At 42.5% G+C, this 22,164-nt stretch overlaps 1 protein-coding gene across 6 annotated transcripts in view; it reads left to right on the top strand.

Annotated features, from left to right (window-relative positions):
* Nucleotides 1-22,164, top strand: part of ADAMTSL1 (ADAMTS like 1) — a 654,406-nt gene that overhangs the window by 446,325 nt on the left and 185,917 nt on the right. For all 6 annotated transcript variants that reach the window (XM_045021716.1, XM_045021715.1, XM_045021714.1 and 3 more), the window contains one exon: nt 4,384-4,620. In XM_045021716.1, the coding sequence (XP_044877651.1) occupies nt 4,384-4,620 (237 nt within the window). The remainder of the gene's footprint in view (nt 1-4,383; nt 4,621-22,164) is intronic.

The raw sequence follows: 22,164 nt of genomic DNA, 5'->3' as shown, positions 1-22,164 counted from the left end.
CAGAGTGATTCTAGGCAAAGTTAATTCACGAACCAATGCCTTTTTTTTTTAACTCATTAGACTTTTGCCTGCCCTGAGAAGCCTTAATGAGGAGGGAAGGGAGAACAGCTGAAAAGAGACTTAAGTTGAATGAGTCTTTCCATTCTATCCGTCTCTTTCTGATTCTCCAGGGAGAGGAAAGGCCTTTATGCCCTATTTCTACCCAAGCCCACAGCCATCTTTTCTACAAAATATTAAAATGTGAATGTAGTGCTAAGCTAGAGTAACTCCCATCTCAGGTTCAGTCAGCTTGGCAGGTTACTCTTCCAGGGCTAGATACTTAACTGGGATAAAACCGTTAATGCTGTAGGGGTGCAATGGAGCTATGCCAGTTTACACTAGTGGAGGATCGTTTAACTCTCCCAACCCCATCCATTTGCAACAGCTGAGCTTCATTTCTTTTTTTTTTAATGATTGGAGCAAAGCATTTTCACAAGTGGAAAAGCGTCATGAAATCAGACCCTATGGTTTCTGCTGACTGAAAAACTGCTCGTCTGACCTTTAAATTTTAAAAAGTGAGTGCAGGGAGATTGTGACAGAAAAGACAAGAGAACTCATTATCGTATATGAAGGTGTAATAGTTGTTTAGAAGTAAATCATATTTTACAGGGTGGACAAAACATGTGGCCAAATATCATGACTTTGTCTTGCCTGCTCATTCAGCAGCTACAATACCAATTTTTAGACTCTAAGCTCTTTGGGGCAGGGACTGTATTCTGTCTTTAACTGAATGGTTGCACAATGCCCAACACAGTGAGGCTCTGCCCACTACCATAATACAAACAACAAATAATACTTACCCAAAAAACCCACCTCTGGACATGAGGAAAAAATGAGCCAAATTCTGTACTGACTTTCACTCCACATGTCGTCATTGTACCCCATACAATGGAAGAAAGAATTTGGGCTGTTATTTTTCTTAATAGTCTCCCTTGGGGTGTAAAAAGATACTAATTGTTTACATTTCCAAGCAGAATCACAGAATAAAAGTGTGTGTGTGTAAGTGTACATGGCAGTGAAATTCACCCCAAGCCCAGTGAAGAGGTCTTCAAACATGTTTAGTGCCAGGCCTAGGGCATTAATGGGAAAGAAGTGACATACATGACTTGTAATGCTTCTCTGCACAGCAGGGTCAAATTCTTTTGCACGTTCATGCCAGTATGTGTATGCTTGTGCCGTATATGTATGGGTGCTTACATTTATTCTCTGAATGGCTTCAAGTTTCCCATGAAAACTTCTTTTAAAAACTAGCTCTATATGCTATTTAAATCCATTGTTTTATTCTGATCAGGGAAATCAAAGACTGGAAGTAGTTAACATTTGGTATTGGTCACCTGCAATGTCCCGAGAGCTTGTTATGTTGACTATGTATTTTTATTTCTTTGTTTTAAAAATAAAACCCAAATAAACAAATGTAGTGAAACGTGTACAAAGCAGGATTATGAACTCTCCATGTTGTGCAGTTTATTGGGCCTTTTGTCTTTATAAAAATAAAACTGCACAAGCCAGGAAGTTTTGAAGGCAGAGCCAAGCTAGAACCAAACAAGAGTTCTGGCTTGGCTCTGTGAGCTACAGCATAAGCCAAGCTATTAGACCTGACTCTATACACTTATGGACAGGAAAATTCAGAGAGGGATATGCACTGTACGGTTTTTGTGGCAGGAAGTGAGGCCACAGATTGTCCTGAACACATACCTAAACCAGATCTTGGGTCAAGCTTTGATTGCCTTGTTCACCTTTGTTTAAAAGTAGAACGAAAGGCCCAATTCTGCCTGCAGGTACACATCTATGGAGGCAGAACTGGACCTAGAATATGAATCTACTCTACTCTGTTCAGCCTGTGTAAAGGGTGCCCAAACTTTGCCACGTGCAGATCCGCATTGGCAGTTTGCCAGGAGCATGAGGAGGGGCACAACTAACTGGTGCATAATTTTACAGGTTTTTTTTTAAGAATGGAAAATAAATGAATCTAGACATAACGTGTGTTCTTCCATTATGGATTAACAGAAGTTGAGTGTTGTTTGAGTTCTGCAGGAGTAAAGCCTGAAGTTGACCCACTTTGTCCTCATCCACTACACTTATGGGGAGAGGGTGATTGGGGCTCGTTTTAGAACTTGGATGTACATTACTCTAGAGTAGGGGGCAGCCAAAGTCCCTTTTTCCACCGTTCCTCTGACTGCCATAAAGTCGTGCTGTCGTCTGCTATGGTGACACCATTTATTTCACACTTGAAGCATGGAAGACATCCGTCCCCTCCGAGTGTGGGCATAGTATATGGGAGACCCAGGATCAAATCCTTGCTCTGCAGGATTCCTAGGCAAGTGCCCTAACCAATAGGCTCTTGTGTCGGTCTTTGTGGCTCAATGAATAGTTAATTATTTATACAAAGCAAAATAGCTCCACCAGGAGAGATTGAACCTGCTCTGAATCAGGCAGAGCAGCATCTTTAGCCCAGGTCTCCTGTATCCCAGGTAAGTGCCATAAACACAGGGCCATTGGCTGTTCTTGCTTGTTTTTAACACTACTTTTTTCAAGGTCTAGTTTTAGTTCTAGTTCCAAAGTAGAACAAAAACAAATGTTGAAACATCGCATTTTTTCACGAAACAGAATATTTGTTTTCCGTGCAGTCTGAGTGCACCAATAAAAAGTGTCTCCCAGTTAGCTCACAAGAGTAATCTGAAAGCTTGCCAAGTAAGAAATACTACTACTTAGAACCTGATCAATACAAGCCATAAAGTTTTTAAGTTTTAAAATGTACCTGCAACACTCACAATGACTATACCTTTCTTTCCAAACAATGTAGAAATTGGAGCAGTTTAAAAATACCAGCAAGGAGTTAACAAATGGAAGTGCAAGGGAAGTATTGTAAATAGCTAGCACAGCAGAAACTGGGAGTGATGGTATAAAACTGAGAGGACACATTTTGGCTAAGGCTTTTCTTTGGACAAAGCTGTCAAGAAAGATGTTGGAATCTCCATCAGAGAAAAGGTTTACTTCAAGGCAAGACTAGATATACAGGAAGCTAATAAGGAATTTTGTGAAGACTAGGATCATTGTAGTTAGATATGCTAAAGACCTATTGAATCAAGACCAGGGTCCATTTTTATACTCCTTAGTAGATAAAAGATATAGCCCCCAGATAAAGGAGGTAACAGATATAACACTGAACCAGCACTTAAACACCAAGATGAATAGCCTTCACTGCAGAAACAGGATGAGCTAGGGAGGACTCAAGGGTGACTGAAATCCTAATGCAGCAGCGTTGCAAATTCTTGCTATTTTACCACAGTTCTTGTGATATTTAGTGTTTGTCCTGTAGACCCAGAGCCTGAAATCATGTGACTATTCAAGACTCTTGGCTTCCATTTCATAAAAAAGGAGTTTTTAGCCCTGTGGTTGCAGAGAAAAGCGTAAAAATGTGAACCCTAAGGGATCAAAAAGCAGAAGACAAATTTTACTATTTTTACAAATCTCATGATTTTAAGTCGATCTCATGATTTCATGAGACTCAACTAATTATTTTTGAATGCTAAGGCTTAGCAATACTGATACAATATATCTGTGTATGGAAAGCATTCAACTGTCATCTCAGAGAGAGCAGTTCAAATAAGATCTGTATTCATCAATAAGTGAAATCTGTACTGTGTGGTCTGAATATTCAGCAGCTAGCAGTCCTTATCACATAATTTATTGCAAATTAGGGCATTTATGTCTGCACCCAAAATGTTTCAGAAACCTTCCCAGAGAGCTTAACAAAGGATTTTAACATTTGTACAGCAAAACCTAAAAAATTGCTGATTCTGTGGATTGTGAAATCTGTGCCTGTATTAGCCAGGTTGAAGTAATACAAATATACGTAGCATTTCTGGCTCTTGTTGCTTCACTGACTGATTTAGTTCACTTTGGGGGGTGGGGAAGCTAGTTAGGAATGCTTATACAAACAAACATTTGAATTGAGTAATTTGTGATTTTTTCCCCAAAGGAAAAAGAAAAGTTAGCTAAAGATTTGTGTGTGTATGTAGTTTTAAAGTTAATAAGAACATTTTGTGACTGTTACGTTTTGTGGGTAGGACAAGCATGTGTCTGTCCTACGCTGAAACGTATTTCCTAGTGGCGTTGTTGTTTTTCAGTATTGCTACAGTAATCCCCTGAATGCATAGTAGTCTGGTGAACTATCGGCAGATAAAATGGCATGGAATACTTTGACCACTGTGTTTGCCTAAGTGAAAAACTCCTACATCTAAGTGTGTTACTCTGGTGCTGCCAGCTATACGTCCTTGACAAAAATGTAATTAGCCCCCTTGGAGCTGACCTCTTTCTCTCTCTCCCTTTTCTCCTCGTCAGGATTGCCCTCCAGAAGCCGGTGATTTTCGGGCCCAGCAGTGTTCTGCTCATAACGATGTCAAGTACCAGGGACAGTTTTATGAATGGCTTCCTGTCTCTAATGACCCTGACAACCCGTGTTCACTGAAGTGCCAAGCCAAAGGGACAACCCTTGTTGTGGAACTGGCTCCGAAGGTTCTTGACGGCACGCGATGCTACACTGAGTCACTGGATATGTGCATTAGTGGCTTGTGCCAAGTAAGCAGGGGAATTCTTATTCTAGCATATGTTATAATGATTCTTTTCCTGAATATCTGTCTGTCACTCACTCCTTCTTTCTCTCGTCCTCCATTCCCCCCTTTATTTGCACAGCTGTAGGGTTTTCTTTTTATGTATTTCTGTTTTCACAATCATTTTAATATGCTTTCTGTAAAGTACTATAGGAATTGCTGGGCAGAGTCATGAAACAAAGGGATTTTTCTCTTTTTTGGGGGGGTGGCGTGGGGGAGGGGTGATGACTTTCCCTTCTTTTCACTTGGAAAAAAATATGGTTGATGGTTCCTGCATTTTATACATTTAGCTATAGCAGCTGATCCTATTGGAAAAAATTACCCTAAAAAGGAACAATTTAATATTTAATTATATTTTAGAACTTCCCAAGATTGAGGAAATTAATCTGCCCTTGAATATTACTATTCAAATTATGCTCTCTACAAGTCACAAACAATATAGTGATTCAGTGGATGGAGCATTAAACTGGAAACTCAGCCAGTGATTTGTTGAGTAACTCTGAGCAAATCACTTAGTCTTTCTATGCCTCAGTTTCCCCATCTGTAAAATAGGGAAAATATTGTTAATGCTGCTCTTCAAAGTACTTTGAGATCTACAGGTGGAAAGGTCTGTCAAAATGCTATGCATTAACTTTGCTTTTTCAGATTTACTTATTGATTCTTTCATTATTTTATTGATTTTCTAATTCATCTAATTTCTTTCATTGCACTGGTTTAGCATTGCTATTTATTTTTGAGATTGTACTTAAATTGTCACACATGGGGCTATCTAGAGACTGGCTGGACTTAAACTCTAAACTTTGGGGAGGTTCAGATTGAGATCTGAACTCAGTTGCTGGTGCTCTATCTCTATCATGTGACAAACCAGAACTTTGGATCCAAACATCCCTGAACTTTGGAAGACTCTGGATCCAGATCCAAACTTCCAGGCTCAGCTCCATCTGCAATCCTACATATTTTTAATATTTTATTAGGTTTATGAATGGATTTTCAGCTGCATTCTCATTCTTGTTTTTTTTCCCATTTACTCTTTCTCTTTGATGATCTACTCTGACCCAGCAGTGGTCTTTATAGTTAGTGGGAATTTGAAACTGAATGGTATAGGGTATATAGAACAGACCTCACTTATCCGATTGACCTCATTTGTGATCTGAAACAAGGTTATATCTCTTGGTTTCAGCTGAGGACATAAATGTTTCTTAAAAGTGAAGTTTGCATAATTGGGGAATCCCACTTCTAGTTGTTTTGCAGTTTATCCACGAAGGTGCCCAAGAGCTTGGATAGAGAAATGAGTTTGTTCAAGTGTTTTGGCCAAAGCAAGCTGGGAACTGGAGCAGTGTGTTCTCTGGGTCAGAACCCCAGCTTTATAACTCCTTGCCAGAAGTGATCAGTTTGGGTTCAAGCCTGACGTGTGTTTAGGTCCAAATGTAAGATGCACTTTTCTGAGAAGGACTTCCCCCAGGAATAGTACTCATAACCAACACCCACCACGAAAACCAATATCCACCAGTAAAACAAGCACATTGCCAATTGCACGTCCCTACTTGTTCCTGGAGGAATGGAAAGTAACTGCACCATTTCTACGGTGAACTCTGATACTGCTTAACTTTCTATGTTGCTTAGACACCAAGGGGACAGGTACATTCAGTTTTCCAAGATAGATAGATAAGTTCATTAGCTGCTGTCCTAAAGCACATTAATACCAGTCTTAGCTGAGAAACTTCGACTACACTGATCTTTTCCTTAGATGCATCAACCATGTATATGTGGCATAATTTTTAAATTCATACATAAAATGATCAACTCTTTTCCAAGATCTTGGAAATTATCTTAACCTTAAGTATTATTATGCCAACATTTTCTCATGATTTGTGACCTATATAAATATTGCATAATTTCTGACCAAAAAAAATTCCATGTCTCATCATTAATTAACATTAAGATTCTGTACCTTTTATACTTAAGGCAACTTAGGGGTTCAGTCATTGCACCACCTCTGCATATGGCCAACTGTATTTACTCTTTGTGTCTGATGAAGAATCACAATCTGAGTAGTAGTTTTAATGTACCTGCTATGCTGAAAAAGTTAGTGACTCCTGAGAGCATGGGACAGGGCTAGAAGTGTAGATGAGCAAAGGGAAAAGACTCTTGTATCCTTATTAAAATTAGTAAGCCACCCTTTTGGCCTGGAGGTGCTATTTGGATAAACTCTCAGCTGCATACATTTTGGGTATATATAGATTTTAAGGGAGGAAAAATAATCCTTTCAAGTTAATATTTTACATTAAGGCAGAGCTAGCATATCCAGGTTGGTAACCCATTGTTAATCAGGTCCATAAACTTTAACCTTAACATCTCAAAACTCAAAGTAACCTTTTCTATCTATATTTCTGTGATATTTTCACCAGAGATGACACCAGAATTGCATCAATGAGGGCACCATAGCAGACAGTTTCAAGCCTGCAGCCATATGGATTTGTCATGGCTACAGAAAAAGGCAACCTTCAAAGGTCACAGCTGCAAATTGACCGTGAGGTCCTTCTATGACCCCGGAGTGACAGCGTGTTTATGAATAGACTGGTTGCAAGCCCCAAGATCACTCTGTCGCAGGGAGGTAGGGGTACCTTTTCTAGGTTATTCATGCTGAAATTGTCACAAAATCCAAGAAAGTCAAAGTGTCTTGCTGGCTCACTTGCAGGTTTCCACTGACCTGGGGCACCATTTGACTGATTCTGTAATAAAGGGAACCCCATGGACTCTCATAATATATTCTTCTGATTACACGACCATAGCTTTCTTATACTCTCTAGCTGGCAGTAGAGCAGGAACTTAATGTTTTAAAGCTAGAAAAAAAAAGTGTGCACTTTGTAAAGCGTATAAACATTGCTACTACGATTAATGAATCTTAGTAACAATTCTCCATTGGTGTCAGTGACATTAAGATAGGTATGGGCTTTTATAGAAATGACACATTTTTTTCCAGTGGATCCAACAATAAGCGATGTGTGTCAGATTTCAGCCCAACTAGATGACTGTTTCTTCGTGTATGTGACTGGGGTCAGTCTGTGGCATATCATGTGTCTGCAAGCTGTTCCCAAAGGTGGTAATGTCAGGAATAAAGAGTTAGCTTTCTTTCTGTGTGACTCACTACCATTCCCTGAGTAGAAGGTGATGTTCTCTGCCCCACACTGGCAAGTCTGCATTTGTTAATTTCCTTCTCAAGTTGCTCCATACCGAATTTAAGCTATATTTTTCTGGGTTTTATCTCTTATTTTTCATATTTCTCAGAGGTTTAGAGATCCCAGTAGCTGAGTGTCATATTTAGAAGATTTTTGTAATAAGTATTACAAGCAATCTGACATTTTTGCTGTACATATGACCACCCACCAGTTTAGCATAAAATCAACACAGACTTTTGACTATATTCGGAATAAGCAAAGCTACCATCATATGTAGTGTTATGGAGTTAGAAGCAGCTGTATCAGGAATCCTAGACTCATTAGGAGAACGTTTAGATGTCGTTGGAGAGATGCTTACGTTATCTTTATTTACAACGTGGTAGGGGTGTGTGTGTGTGTGTGTGAGAGAGAGAGAGAGAAATGTTGCTGAATCAGTAAATGCTTCTTTTTCACTTTTGACTATTCCTTCTTATGGTAGCAAGCAGAGAGGATGGCTCTGCTATTTAGGGAGTCCTACAAGATATACAGTATCCCTTTTTTTTCCAGATCCCTTTGATTACAATATGCAACGATTTGCTAACACATAAGGGCCATATCCTACCTTTGTTCTGATGTACAACACCCATTGAAGCCAGTGGGAGTTTCACATAAAGCTCGGCGACAGCATACATTCTTAGCAGCGGTTGAAGTTTAAGAATCCTACTTTGCCTATCCTCCATAACTCTATTTGTTAATTGTGGCTCTAATGCGCTTCATACAATGTGCCCATCGATAGGAAAGGCAGATTCTAGTGGAAGAATAGGAATAGTGTAGATAATGTTGTAAACAGATTTTCCTTAATATTTAGAATACACTTAGGGTGGGGTTTTCAAAAGCACTCCGCATTGGCCTAATGCTGCTGGGAGCTTTGCTACTGACCTCCATTGGAGCAATGTTTGGCCAACACTGAGCACTTTTGAAAATCCCACCCATCCTGTTTGCTGTTGTTTCTAACCATTTTAAATCTCCTTTTTTCTTTGGTTTCCTGGACTATTTGAACCCCTTCTCTTTCCTCCAATCTTCTAGAAGCCCATCTTGCCTTTTGGCAGCTGTTTCTTGTCCCTATCTTCAACTCATTTTTCTGTCATAAAATCCAGATCTGAAATACTGAGCTGTTCCTATCTTAGACCCCCCATTCTGCAAGCCATATGTTACATATGTATACTTTAGCCCACATGAGTCCTTCAACTGAAGTCAATGGAACTGTTCACGTGAGTAAAGTTAGATACATGTTTACAGGATCGGTATTGTAGTTTTTATAATAGAAAGTGTCTGAAGGGCAACACACTTGCTGAAAGGGGAGCCTGGGCACACTAGGAAGATTGGAGCAATTTAAAACTGTCCCTTTTCTTTTTTAACTTCAGCTCTTCCTATTTCTAGTCTATATGTCTGGGCTTTGGGAGGGTGAAGATGATTTTCCTCAAAAGACTGTTGGACACTCTCCCGTCAGTATCTTGAGTAACTAGTGGGTCCATCTTGATTTCCTGGTATCACTGGCCACATTCTGATCTCTGTTCCACCAGTGATCCTTAATTACACCAAGATAACGAACATCAGAAACCAACCCACTGACTCCACTGTGTGCAGATATCGTTGGTGCCTTCTCATCTCTGATTCAGTAGCCACCTGTGACACTTTGCTTGTGAGCTGATGGAGATATGAAGTTCCTAACTGCTTTCAGAAATAGTCACTTTAGCTAGAGTCATGATAACTTGGTAGCTTTCAATTTTCAGTCTACGTCAAAGGATCAAAATCTCCTGGCATTAGAAATGCATAAGTTATAACAAAGTAAACTGATATGAAAGCAGTTTAGCTATGTTTAAATATTATATATATTGCATGAAAAAATAAATAAATGGGAATTTGAATATAAGTGGAAAATTCTACTTTGGCTGCTGAATAGTTAAGTTGTATAACAGGGCTCTTTGTTCTTTCATTCTGCTTTTCTTATAAAATATCATATTACACTTATTTGAAATCAAGGTTGCCATTTTTCATCATACTTCAATCATCGTCATCACCAGCAGCAACAAAGAGGGTGAGCCAACTTCTCTGAGCATTTGTTAAAGCACTTATATTGTCACTTTGTTTTATGCAGCTCACACCTAACGTGAAAGCAGACTTAAAGGTACATCCCATCAGCTCACAATATACTTGGTTGGGTTTTTTTAAGTGAATTGAAAGTAGTTTCAGGTCTTACACCTGCCCATGAGTCCTCCCTGCCCAATCTTTGTGGTTTTACAAATGTATTTTCCTGCATTTTAAAATGTTTTTCTCTCCCTCGTTGCTGTGTGAAAGGTCCACTCAAAGAGAGGAGAAGTGTGATTATCTGTTCGGAAGAAAAGAATGAAAAATACTCTTCTATGCTGAAAGGATCCAAACTGAAAATGCAGTGAAATATTTTTTTTCTATAACCTCTTTCAGTTCCAGTAAGCTGTAGTAAATCTTCTAACAAGCAGTAATGGGGTGAACATTTTGTAGGCAGAAGCGTGATTTTTAAATTGACAGTGAATCCCTTTTAATAAGTATTCCATTCTGCAGCTTCCGTTTCCCAAAGATCCCTGGGATTGGCAGAGTTTGCAAGTCTCGTACTCTCCCTCCTCCACCATTCCCCACTCCAAATTGATCTCCTGCAAGGGCAGTATTCCAAGGGCAGTTTGTAAGGTTCACATGGGGGAGTTCCTGTGCTTTTTGTATTCTGGTAGCGCCAAGAGGCCCCAACCAGTGTCTGGGCCCCAGTCAGTGTTCAGTAACACTGCACTGCATGTAGAATTGTTGTTTTCTTCAGTAACAATCTGTAAGTTCTTGAACTGTTCCATATATAGTTACATATTTATATTTTCTCTCTGCATTCATTCAGTAAATTGCGATAATTTGTGGACTTCGTTCTTATCTGTTGTCCCAATTGTAACTGATGCAGCATTTTCCTTGGTTATCCAAACAATCAACTGCCTGTTTTATGGAGGTCTCCTTTCCCTCATAATCCCAGCCTGTGTGTACTGTAAGCTAGTGCTGGATGTCTGTAGCACAGAAGCAGAAAGGAGTATGGCCCCTCTGATTAGTGTGTACACATAACAATATTCCATGAAAGTTACTAGGACTTTTAAAAATAAAAACAAAAATTATCTCCTGTCACACAGTGACCGATTTCTTTCTAGCATTTCCCTGTTTTCTCTTACACCAAAAACCTTGGATTTAGCTCTGTTTCTGGTGAGCAGAGAAATACTTCTTAGTCATTGTTGGCCTTTTCACTGTTTTCCCTTTGCTTGTCCCTCCTGTTTTCATAACCCTCACACGTTATTCTCCCTCTGTTTCACTTTGTCTCCTTAGTTTGCTAATTCCACAAATAGTCTTCTTGATAACACAGCCCAAGACTAAGTACGTGAATCGGTGTTACACTCAGTTTATCTGTGAAGCTCCAGGTTGTAGAGAAATTTATCTATCTCTATTTGTGATGATAGTCTTGATACTAAACGAAGTCCCATCCTGAAACTTCCAACTTTTTCAGGTTAAAGGATTAGACTTTGAAAACACATGTAGGCAGACAGCTCCCTGTTAGCTAAATATATGAAGAGGTGCAAGCATGTAAGTTATTCTGTCAAAAGTCTGTTAGCTGTAAACCGATGCATATGAAACAGATTTTGAACTCACTTGCAAAAAATCGACCATATGAAGAATTGCAACCAGTTAGTACTCTGCTTCTTTTTGGAGAGTCACTAATCTACATACAGACCTGAAGAAGTGCATGTTTGGATATGGAAGAATTCAGGTAGATTGGTACATACACAAGCAGGCAGAAAACAGCTGCTTAATTTTATAAAATATCACAAGGAATCAAGGAAGATGCATGAGGCCAAGTTCTGCCTTCAGTGACACTGCTAGGAGTCTGGAACAATTCCACCCTAATCTATGATTTTGTGCCCATTGACAAACCACTTATTGATACTAAACAGTCTTGCCTGTTGATCAAGTCAATGAAATTACTCCACATTTACCCTGGTGTAACAGTGGGCAGCATTTGGCTCATGCTGTAGACCAAAGTGCAGAATTAGACCCAATATTCAAAGAGCTGTCCAGTTCCAACCAGAGGCTTGAGGTAGATGTGGATTTGTTTCTTCCCCTGTTAGTAGCTGCCTCCTTTCTTGCTGTCAAGGTAAGAGTGCTACCAGGGGCGGCTCTAGACATTTCGCCGCCCCAAGCAAGGCGGCATGCCGCGGAGGCACTCTGCTGGTCGCTGGTCCCACGGCTCTGGTGGACCTCCTGCAGGCGTGCCTGCGGAGGGTCCGCTGGTCCCGCGGCTCCACCGAAGTCGCGGGACCAGCGGACCCTCCGCAGGCATGCCTGCGGGTGGTCCACCGGAGCCCTGCCTGCCGCCCTCCCGGCGACCAGCAGAGCGCCCCCCGCAGCATGCCGCCCCACACACGCGCTTGGCTTGCTGGGGCCTGGAGCCGCCCCTGAGTGCTACCCTCTTATACCCCCTTACAGATTCCTTCCTATCAGTGAATCCATCATCAGCACATTCTGTTTTGCCTGAAACACAGGATCAGAAGGGAACCTAGAGTAATTTGGGGAACGCTGACCATAGAAAGCTCTTCAGACAGGCATTCAGCTTCTCACTATGGGGTGACAGTAGGAAGAGAAATTGATTAGTGGGGCAGCGCAGATACGGGGGTGGAGGTGAGTGGTAAAGGGGAGTTGCTGAGCAAGCAGGAGATCAAAAGGCTAATGAGAAATTAGACAGGTCTTGCATGTGAGGCACCAAGTTTCAAATGTAAGACGCTCTGGCTTCAGGCAAAAGTCTGGGCAGGTCTGAGTTTGTGAGCAGGGACTTTGCAAGATTCCCATCAAACTCTGCCAATGTGCCTCAGTCCTGACTTGCAACACTGTTGATTGCTCCAGTCCTGGACCTCTTAGCTGCTAATCTGTCAGGCTGCATTTGGCTATGTTATGTGGTATGTTTTGTAGAAGCACAAATCAAACCCAGCTTGTGTTCATAAAATTGTGACCTATCTAGGATTGCTTTGTTATGTACAATGTCCCTGTTGTCTGCTTCTACTGGCATTTGCTTTGTTTTCTGGGGGAAGGGGGAAAACATACATGACATTCTCAGAACTAATTAATCCATTTTCAATGTAAAATAGTCTTCAGTAGCGTTAAACTGGTCTTAATGGAACAACTAATAAACATCTAAAATAAGGGAAGGTTTAGTGCAGTTGTCCTCTGAAATGATTTTCTGAAGCAAACAGAGGAATAGTATTTTACTAGCTGTGCTCAAAAGAACACTCAGCATTCAGCTAGTCTTTAGAATATGCCTAGTGTTGCAAGGATGCCAGACCACCGCATCCCCAAACAGCTCTTCTATGGTGAGCTGTCTCAAGGAAAGCGATCGCACGGGGGACAAAAGAAGCCTCTCTTAAGTCCCTGGATATCGACATCACCTCCTGGGAAACCCTGGCACAAGACCGATCGACATGGCGTACGCTGATCCACCAAGGCTGCCAGACATCTGAAGCCAGAAGGATAACCCTAGCACAAGAGAAGCGAGCACTCCGTAAAGCCAGAGCAGCAAATGTTGTAACAGTGGTGCCCACACATGTCTGCCTGACATGTGGCAGAACATTCCGTGCCCGTATTGGCCTTACCAGCCATTTGCGGACGCACCGTGGACAGCTCACAACCTGATAGATGTTAAGGTCTTCTTCGAAAACGATGGACGAACATCATCAGAATATGCCTAGTCCAGTCCAGTCCAAAATAAGGCATCAGATGCATTGAGCTCTAAATGGACAATCCTAGCCTGTGCATTTGATCACAGATACAGCCAGTTTGACATCAAGTATTACAGTTTAATATTCTTGAATTATTTCATTGCAATTCAGAACTTATCACAGTTGAAGAAGCATATAACACTAACAACTTTTCCAAACGTAATCAGAGGCAGCTCCATGCACCTGCACGCCAAGTGCGTGCTTGGGGCGGCATGCCGTGGGGGGCGCTCTGCCGGTCGCCGCGAGGGCGGCAGGCAGGCTGCCTTCGGAGGGTCCGCTGGTCCCGCAGCTTCGGCGAACCTCCCACAGGTATGCCGCAGGACCGGGGATCTCCCGCAGGCAAGCCACCGAAGGCAGCCTGCCTGTCGTGCTTGGGGCAGCAAAATGCCTAGAGCCGCCCCTGAACGTAATACTGGTATACCACTACCTAGATAATGGATCCAGATCCACCAATAGTAAAAGATTAGTTTCAGTAGATGGGAGAAATGGCTTCCTTTCAGATGATATATTGATTGAATGATGTGGTAAGGTTTGGGATAATATAAGAAGAATTAAAACAAAAAAAACCAGAACACATGAAGAATAAATGCAATTGTCTATAATGGTATAAGAGTACTGAAAATTCCAGACTGCCTCATTTTCTACTTCCTCTTTTCATTCTCTTTCTCTTGTTCTGTGTGTACCATTTACTTCAATGATTTCTTTTTTATGTAAGTGTATTTTTCACCAGTGTGTTTTTTCTCTTTTGTTGTTGTTACCCCTGCACACCCTGCAAAATCATGACTATGATTGTAGCAAATATTCTTATATGCTGCAGCAAAGTGCTATTAAACACTTACCACCATTATTTTCAGACCAGGCATGGCAGGTGTCCATATCATTAAATATAGCATGTTAACTATCCATGACAACTAAGTGAGAATGAAGTTTCAGCATAACTGAGCCCAGAGATTGTCATACTTGGGTTGTTGATTTTCATTTCCCATGGCGAGAGAGGCTGGAGTGGAACAGTTATCACAGGCTCTTTGATGGTGAACTGGAAATAAACACACTCTGGTTAATTATCTAACAAGCAGCATTTGGGCTGCTGTCAGTATCTGTTCATTTTTAGGGACTTCATTTCCCCTTGCCAGCTGCTACTGTTGATACTTTTTCTTTCTTTTCTCAAGGCAATGACAGAAGTAGTGCAGAAGCCAGACTAAAATGAAAGAAAGCATTGAAAACAAAGCATAGTTAGTTAAATGTTGCAGAGATTTCAGTCTCCTGTAATTCAGCTGCCTTGGCTCCTTTTTTGGTAATTTAATTTTTCCTCTTAAATGGAAACTTTGACATTTGTAATGCACACATTATTATAGTTCCTAGGTACAAGGGTGGCGACCTTCCCAAAAATTTAGAAGGCATTAGTGATGGGATCAGTCCTTAATCAGTTTTATCTTGGCATAACATCCTCCTGTGCTGATCATGATAGCTTCATGACTCTTGAAGTATGTGCTTGGCTCCCAGATTTATACCTTCAAAAAGTTACTGATGATTTTGAGGTGCCTCGATTTTTAGTTGCCAACTTGAGACATCTGAATGGGGCCTCATTTTCAGAAACTGCTGAGCAACCACCCTCTGAAAATCAGGTGCTTTTATGTTGTCTCAGCTTGGGCACCAAAATTGAGGCATCCAAAATCACGAATTGCCTTTTGAATGTTTAGGGTACACTTTGAGCTGAGGGGGAGGGGTGATTCCCAGCTCGAGGAGATGTATTTCTGTTAGCTCTCTGTGACGGTACCTCCCATAAGGCTTCAGGAAAATATGCTTAGAATGTGTTTTATGCTACATATGCCATGTAACATATCTCTGTAAAGGTTATGATCTACTGAATGTATTAATCCTATTTGTATGCATGTATCATTTTTGTATTCGAAGTTGTGAATGTTATGATTGTTGGCTGTATACTGGCTTGGGAGATGCTTAAAAAGTGATAGCTCCAGGTGAGACCTGTTCTCTCAGGGTCATGATAGAGTTGGGAATGTTTCTGTTATCCCCTGCTGAGCTGGAAGAAGATGCTCTGATGATTTTCCTCAGAAGGTATCTTTTCTTAATGAACTTAGTCATGTACAGAATGTTGTGTGACCTGCACTGAGATATCTGTAATGAGCAGCAGTTTTAAGACTCTACAAAGAAAGGGACATAGGGTTGATTGTACTCTCATTGAAGTTGATGGCAAAGCCCCCAGGATTAGGCCATAGTCCCCTGAAATAGTTGAGAATCTCATTCCTTTTTCACACACTTATTCCGTTGCAACATGGAGGTTAGACTGTGATACCATATTGCTTAATGATACAGCACAGCGGAGGTGAAAGTAAGCCGGTACAAGCCGGTATGGAGGACCGGTTAGAAAAGAAGACTGGTTGGGGGGGGAGAAGCCTGCCCCCTGCATAAGAATAGTTTAAACTCAGCTGTTCCCTGAGTAGTTCAGCCCTTGGGGTTAGGAGTGGTTTCTGGCATCCTTGTTAATTTTACTCACAGTAGCTGCGGGGAGTGGGGAGGGTGTGTTTGACCATGGCAGGGGCAGTCCTTGTCTGCCCCCAGGATGAGGGGATCTTGTCTCCAATACTAATATACACAACAAATACAAGCATTTGGCTCCACTGCTTAAATCCACAGCTAATAAAAGCAGGTGGAAGGGAAAAACTCACTGTCACACTGGTTTCTCGTCTCCTCCCTCCCCCTCCTCCAGCCAGGCTGTAGACAAGGCTCTGCATTCCTCCTGCCCTCCCCCCCCCGCCCCCCCCCAGCAGGGGTTCTCCTCTAGGCTCTAGCTTGCAGGGTTAGAAGCCGTTTCTGGCATCCTTGTTAATTTCACTCCCAGTTGTTGTTGGGGGGGGGGGGGTGACCATGGCAGGGGCAGTTATTTTCTGCCCCCGGGATGAGGGGATCTCCTATACACAAAAAACACAATCAAAATCGGGAACCATTTCCAAGTTCAAATCTATCCCGTTCCCTCCCCAGCAGAGGATCACGGTTGTGATGTCCAAACTGCTCGCAGATCCTCTTTGAAATGTTACTGAACCGCGCAGGGAACAGCTGAGTTTAAACTGTTCTTATGCAGGAGGCAGGCTTCTCCCTCCCTCAGCCAGTCTCCCCGCTCCCTGCTGCAAGCTAGAGGGTAGCCCCTGCAGCTGCTGCTCAGTGCCAGGCAGGGAGAAAGCACGGAGCCTAGTGTCCGCAGCCTGGCTGGAGGAGGAGGGAAGACACGGAGAAAAATGTGACAGTGAGTTTTCACTTTTTCAGGCTTATTCCAATAGTAAAGTTTTATTACAGACAGTACTGGTAGTAGTAATAGTAACTTTATTTTCTCTATCTATGTCATGCAGTGGGAGGGATCCATGAAGTACATAGGAGAGGTGGGTTGCTTGCGATTGGACCATATGGGTAAGAAATGTAAATTACTTTCACCCCTGCCCAAACCCCAGGGCTCCCAGCCGCCTCTGCAGCTGGTAGCTCTGGGGGTGATTTAAAGGGCCCGGCTCCTAGCTTCAGCTGAATCCCCGAGCCTTTTAAATCCTGATGTAAAAGCCTGGGGATTTAAAGGCCCCACCTCTTCCGATAGAGGCCACGCCTCTTCCGGTTGAGGCCCCTCCGCAGGACTCTGGGGTACGGGCAAGTCCTTTAAGTTACTTTCACTCCTGCAGCACAGGGAGTTTTATTAATGGCTCGGTGAACTGGGATCTCTAAGTCTGTGAGCTGTGGATGTAATTTGTTCCTCAAGAGGACAGGTTGCTTGTTGGACTGCAGCATCAGAAAGGCTTGCATTGGCATTGTCTCTGTCAATAACGACATACTCCAGCAGGATCCAAATTATCATCAGGACAGAAGACTGGCTCCTATCAACAAAAGAGCCCTGTGTTTAAACAGAAAGCGTGTATGCCCAAGAGGAAAGGGGGCTCAGTCGTGATATCCAAGTATGCCATGAAGTCACCACCATTGACAAAGGATCACATTCAGTGTAATGTGAAACAAGGGCAAATTAAATGCTCTTACTATTCTAATACTTCACAGTCTGGGAGACCAGAGTGATACTGGAGGGCAGACTTTTTATATAACTTTCAACTTCTCAGGGCACATTGTTCTGAGGATGTTGGTGCAGAGTTGGCCTGACCATTTTGTAACGTGTTTTAATTTATACTGTCCTGTGCTAGATAATTCTTGGATCTTCTGCTGGAATATTTTCCTGCTCCTCTGGAAAACCTGGCATCTTTTTCCCCTCAAAAAGTTAAATGAGCTAAATATCCAAGGGAGGGACCTGCAGGATTCCTACAGAGGGAATCAGTAAATATTTCAGTAGGAATCTACTACAGTCAAGTTATTTTTTTAAAAAGTCACTTACATTCTCACTTGTCAACACTAGCACTAACATTCAACCCGCAGACTTTACTGAGTGGCCAAGGGATAAGGTCAGAAAATTATTTTTGCTCTGGCAAAGTAGAGGCCACAGAACCAAACTGAAGCAAAATAAAGAGAGAAAACTGTGAACAAAGTGACCGAGTAAAAGAAAGGAAAAGAGTTAGTAAACATTACAGAAGCCTTTTTCTTCCACAGCAGTTTTTTCCTCTCATCCTCTGCTTATAAGCCACAGGGGAATGTTTCCTGTTTAAATGGTGCCTACTATAGAATGTGTCAGCTTCTGGATTTCTTTGTAACCAGAGAGCTAACAAGCTATGGTTTTCTGTTCCCAAACTCTTGTGTCCTTGTCTGTGGACTAGCCCCAATGGGTAGGTTGGCTATGTTCTACAGTAACTCCTCACTTAAATTCATCCAGGTTAATGTTGTTTCGTTGCCGATCAATTAGAGACCATGCTCGTTTAAAGTTGCACAATGCTCCCTTATAACATTGTTTGGCAGCCACCTGCTTTGTCCACTGGAAGCCCCCCTAAATTCCCTGTGCAGCAGCCGTACAGCAGGCTATCAATTACCGGCCAGTTCAGGTGTCCCTCTGCCCACTGCCCTGCCCTCTGCCTTGGAGCTGCTTCCGGGAGTCTCCTGCTTGCTGTGCAAGGGTGGGGAAGAGGGGTGCTAATGTCAGGGTGTCCCCTTTCCCCCGCTCCTTTATCTCATCTCCACAGAGTGTGTGTGTGGGAGGGAGACAGGTCAGTGCTCAGGACCGAGGGAGCTTGCTGGCAGCAGCTGCCGTCACTAGTTTCTGATCTACTTAAAAAGGCAATGTACTTAGAGTGGGGTCAGTGTACTTAAAGGGGCAATGCATGGCTCTCTCTCTCACACAGGGTGTGTCTGTCTCTCTCTGCCATGCTGTCTCCACTCTCTCCATTTGTGCTGCCTTGTAGAGTGTGAGGCTACTTTAACAACAATGTGTTAACCCTTGAGGGCTCATCCGAGTGCTAGTTCATTATTTAGCAGTAAGGCATTCCTTGGGAAATATCCCACCTCTTCCACCCTTTGACTTCACCACCTCAACCAAGCTTCACAATCATCATAGCACTATTAAATTGTTTGTTTAAAACTTTATTTTTTATATATATATATATATCCTGGTGAAAATAATTTCCCTGGGACCTAGCCACCCCCACCCCCATTTACATTAATTCTATGGGGAAATTGGATTCACTTCACATTATTTCACTTAAAGTAGCATTTTTCAGGAACATAACTACAATGTTAAGTGAGGAGTTACTGTACTAATAATGGTTGAGCCTGAAAAGGCAACATTTTTCACATAGGAAGGGTCACCTCTGATAATTTTCATTTAAATCAAGGGTGGTTTCACAAGGAGGCTACATCTTTTTAAGCTTCATTTCTCTTCACTGAGGATTGCTTAGTAAATGTGAAGCCTCTAAATATGGGGTAACTGGTAACAGAAGATGCATGATGGCCACCATGCCTCCCCTCTCTGACCACTGGGAATGTCTACAGTGTTTTTCCTACTACTATAACAGTAGCTGTTTTGTCTCCTGGGCTTTGATTCTGCAGCATGGTCTGGGTAGGTGGATCCTGGCATCTGCATGCAGCCCCTTAAGGTCATAGTCTGGGCTTAACAAAGGGTTAACAAATAATAGGTAGAAAGGCAGAGCAAACTTAGATCATAAAATCATTGGGTCAGGGACCATATTTTTGGTGGTGTAGCCGGGTGGTTGCCCGCTCCAGCCCTGGAAGAGTTAAAGCCAGCCCTGGGAGAGGGCTGAGGCTGTGAAGGAAAGCCTGGGCTGATTGGGGAAGGCAGTAACAGCTGGGGCCATGCCCCAATCAGGCCCAGCTGGTCCGGATAAGAGGCTAGAAGCCCAAACACACTCTCTCTGCTTGTAGAGAGAGAAGGGCCTGGCTGCTAGGGAACTGAGCAGGGTACTGGGAGTGGAGCAGGGCTGGGGGAAGGCTAGAGGAGCTGGGGAGCTCCAGCCTGGAAAACCCCCAGGCTGCTGGCCTAGCTGAGGGCCTAAGGCAAGTACTGGGGTTGCAAAGGGGCATCCCAGCAATAGGCCAAGGCAGCAGGTCCAGACCCAACCTGGCCTATGATGAGTGGCTTACACTGCAGTCTGCCCCAATGCATGGGGGCAAGTTGGTGACTGGCAGTAGCCTACGACTGAGGCGAGGTGGGAGTAGTTGGTGGGGGTACCCCTGAGTAGGGAGACCTGGAGAAACAGTGGGGGTATTGTCAGGGAGCAGCACCCACTGAAAGGGTTACCTAGGGTCCGGGAGGGACATGGGGGCCAGCGGTAGCATGACACTGGCTGACGGGGCGCTCCGGAGCCTGGAAGCTAATTCCCCGAGACGACAAGCAGGAGGCACCACTGGGTGAGTTTGTTCAGAGCCTACCACAATGGGATCCTGAGTCCATGACTGGGACTCTTAGGTGCAACTATAATACAAATAATGAATAATAATGATAATGACAGTGGAAGATGGAGAGGAATGTGGTAGCAATATTAAAATGCAATTCAGTTTTAAAAGGTAATTATAGAAATGATTTTGTGGGGTTCCGTGTTCGTTTTGCAACAAATTCTATAGAAACTGAACTCAATTTACAAATCAAAAGTGTGTTTTCTTACTGCTAACTCTGCAAAATTCACCTTGGAATCTGTATCACAAATGGGGTTCTTTCCTCCTTGGATGTCATCACCAGTAATAAATCATCTGAGACAAAGGCTCTGCAGGCCAAATTCAGCTCTCATACTTGCTATATTAAGGCTGTATTTTTTAAATATATTAAAAATATTGAGAGAGAATGCAAAAAGTGGAAATGCAGAATATAAGTGGTCTGTATAGCTGCACTGCAGATACAGCAATGACCAGGAATATAAGGGCTACAACTCAGTGGTCCTGTAACGCAGTAACAAACATGGTATGAGTTTTCAGAGTAACTTGGACCTTAGTCCTATTTCATAAATAGACTAAAGTTCAAGGGCACATAATGTGTCAGCCTGATTATAAAACATGGTTAAGGTCCAAATTGAACCCATGGGCCAGATCCTCAGCTGTTTGTAAATGGTCACAGCTCCATTGACTTCAATTGAGCTATGACAATTTACACAAATCAAGGCTTTGGTGCCTTATTTGTAGCCAGCTAAGGGCCAACAGTGTTGCTAACGGGGTCTTACCTGTTTGTATTTGTAGTGTAGACAGGGCCTTTGGAAAGGAAATTTATTTATAATTGGCTAGATTTGCAAGCTTACTTTTATCATATTATTTCCTGCCCAAGATTTCTCAATGCCGAAAAGAAATGATTACGAAAACTTCATACTCCAGGGCATTTTCAGGCAGGCAGGATTCAACCAGAACATGTCATTGCTGGTGCAGTTTTATTCCTGGAAAAGACTGCTAAGCAGAGCCAGAGTTCATGTCCACCAGGGCAACGCACACTCAGCTCCAAGTCATCTTCTCAGATCTTGGTATCTTTAAACTGCACAAAAGCAGTTTGCTCTAGGGTGACCAGACAGCAAGTGTGAAAAATCAGGACGGAGTGGGGGCCCTATATAAGAAAAAGCCCCAAATATCGGGACTGTCCCTATAAAATCGGGACATCTGGTCACCCTAGTTTGGTCTGTTAGCTCAGTGGCCTTCCTTTCTCATGTTGTCTTGTAAAAATATTTTTATGTTTGTAGCTAAATGTCAGGAGTATCCCAACGCTTCCAACTTATTTTGCTGTCAGTTCAGTCAAGTACGGTGGTGGGAGGGAATCCAACGCAGCACGAAGTATGGGACTTCAGCCTAAAACGCAATATTGAATCTTTACCTCTGAGCAGAGCCATTGTGCTGCATCCAGAGAACAGTATAGTCTGAGTCAACTGAGGCTGAGCTGTTATTGTTCTGGCTTTTTCTTGTTGGGCTATTTCTTTACTAAACCCAAAAGGAGAGTTAAAAGTCAGCTCCGCTAAGGGCGTGCACTGTCAGAAGATGACACACTTGGTAACATCTGTTGTGCAGAGAGCAAACACTATTGTTGATCTAACTGGTAATTTCCCCTACGTTGTCTGGTGTGCAAAGTGTATAATATAAGGAAGATGACAGCTAAAGTCTGGGGTGCCT

This window comes from Mauremys mutica, chromosome 6 (assembly GCF_020497125.1).
Source record: "Mauremys mutica isolate MM-2020 ecotype Southern chromosome 6, ASM2049712v1, whole genome shotgun sequence".
Lineage (NCBI taxonomy): Eukaryota > Metazoa > Chordata > Testudines > Geoemydidae > Mauremys > Mauremys mutica.
This window is presented reverse-complemented; position numbering and strand designations above follow the sequence as displayed.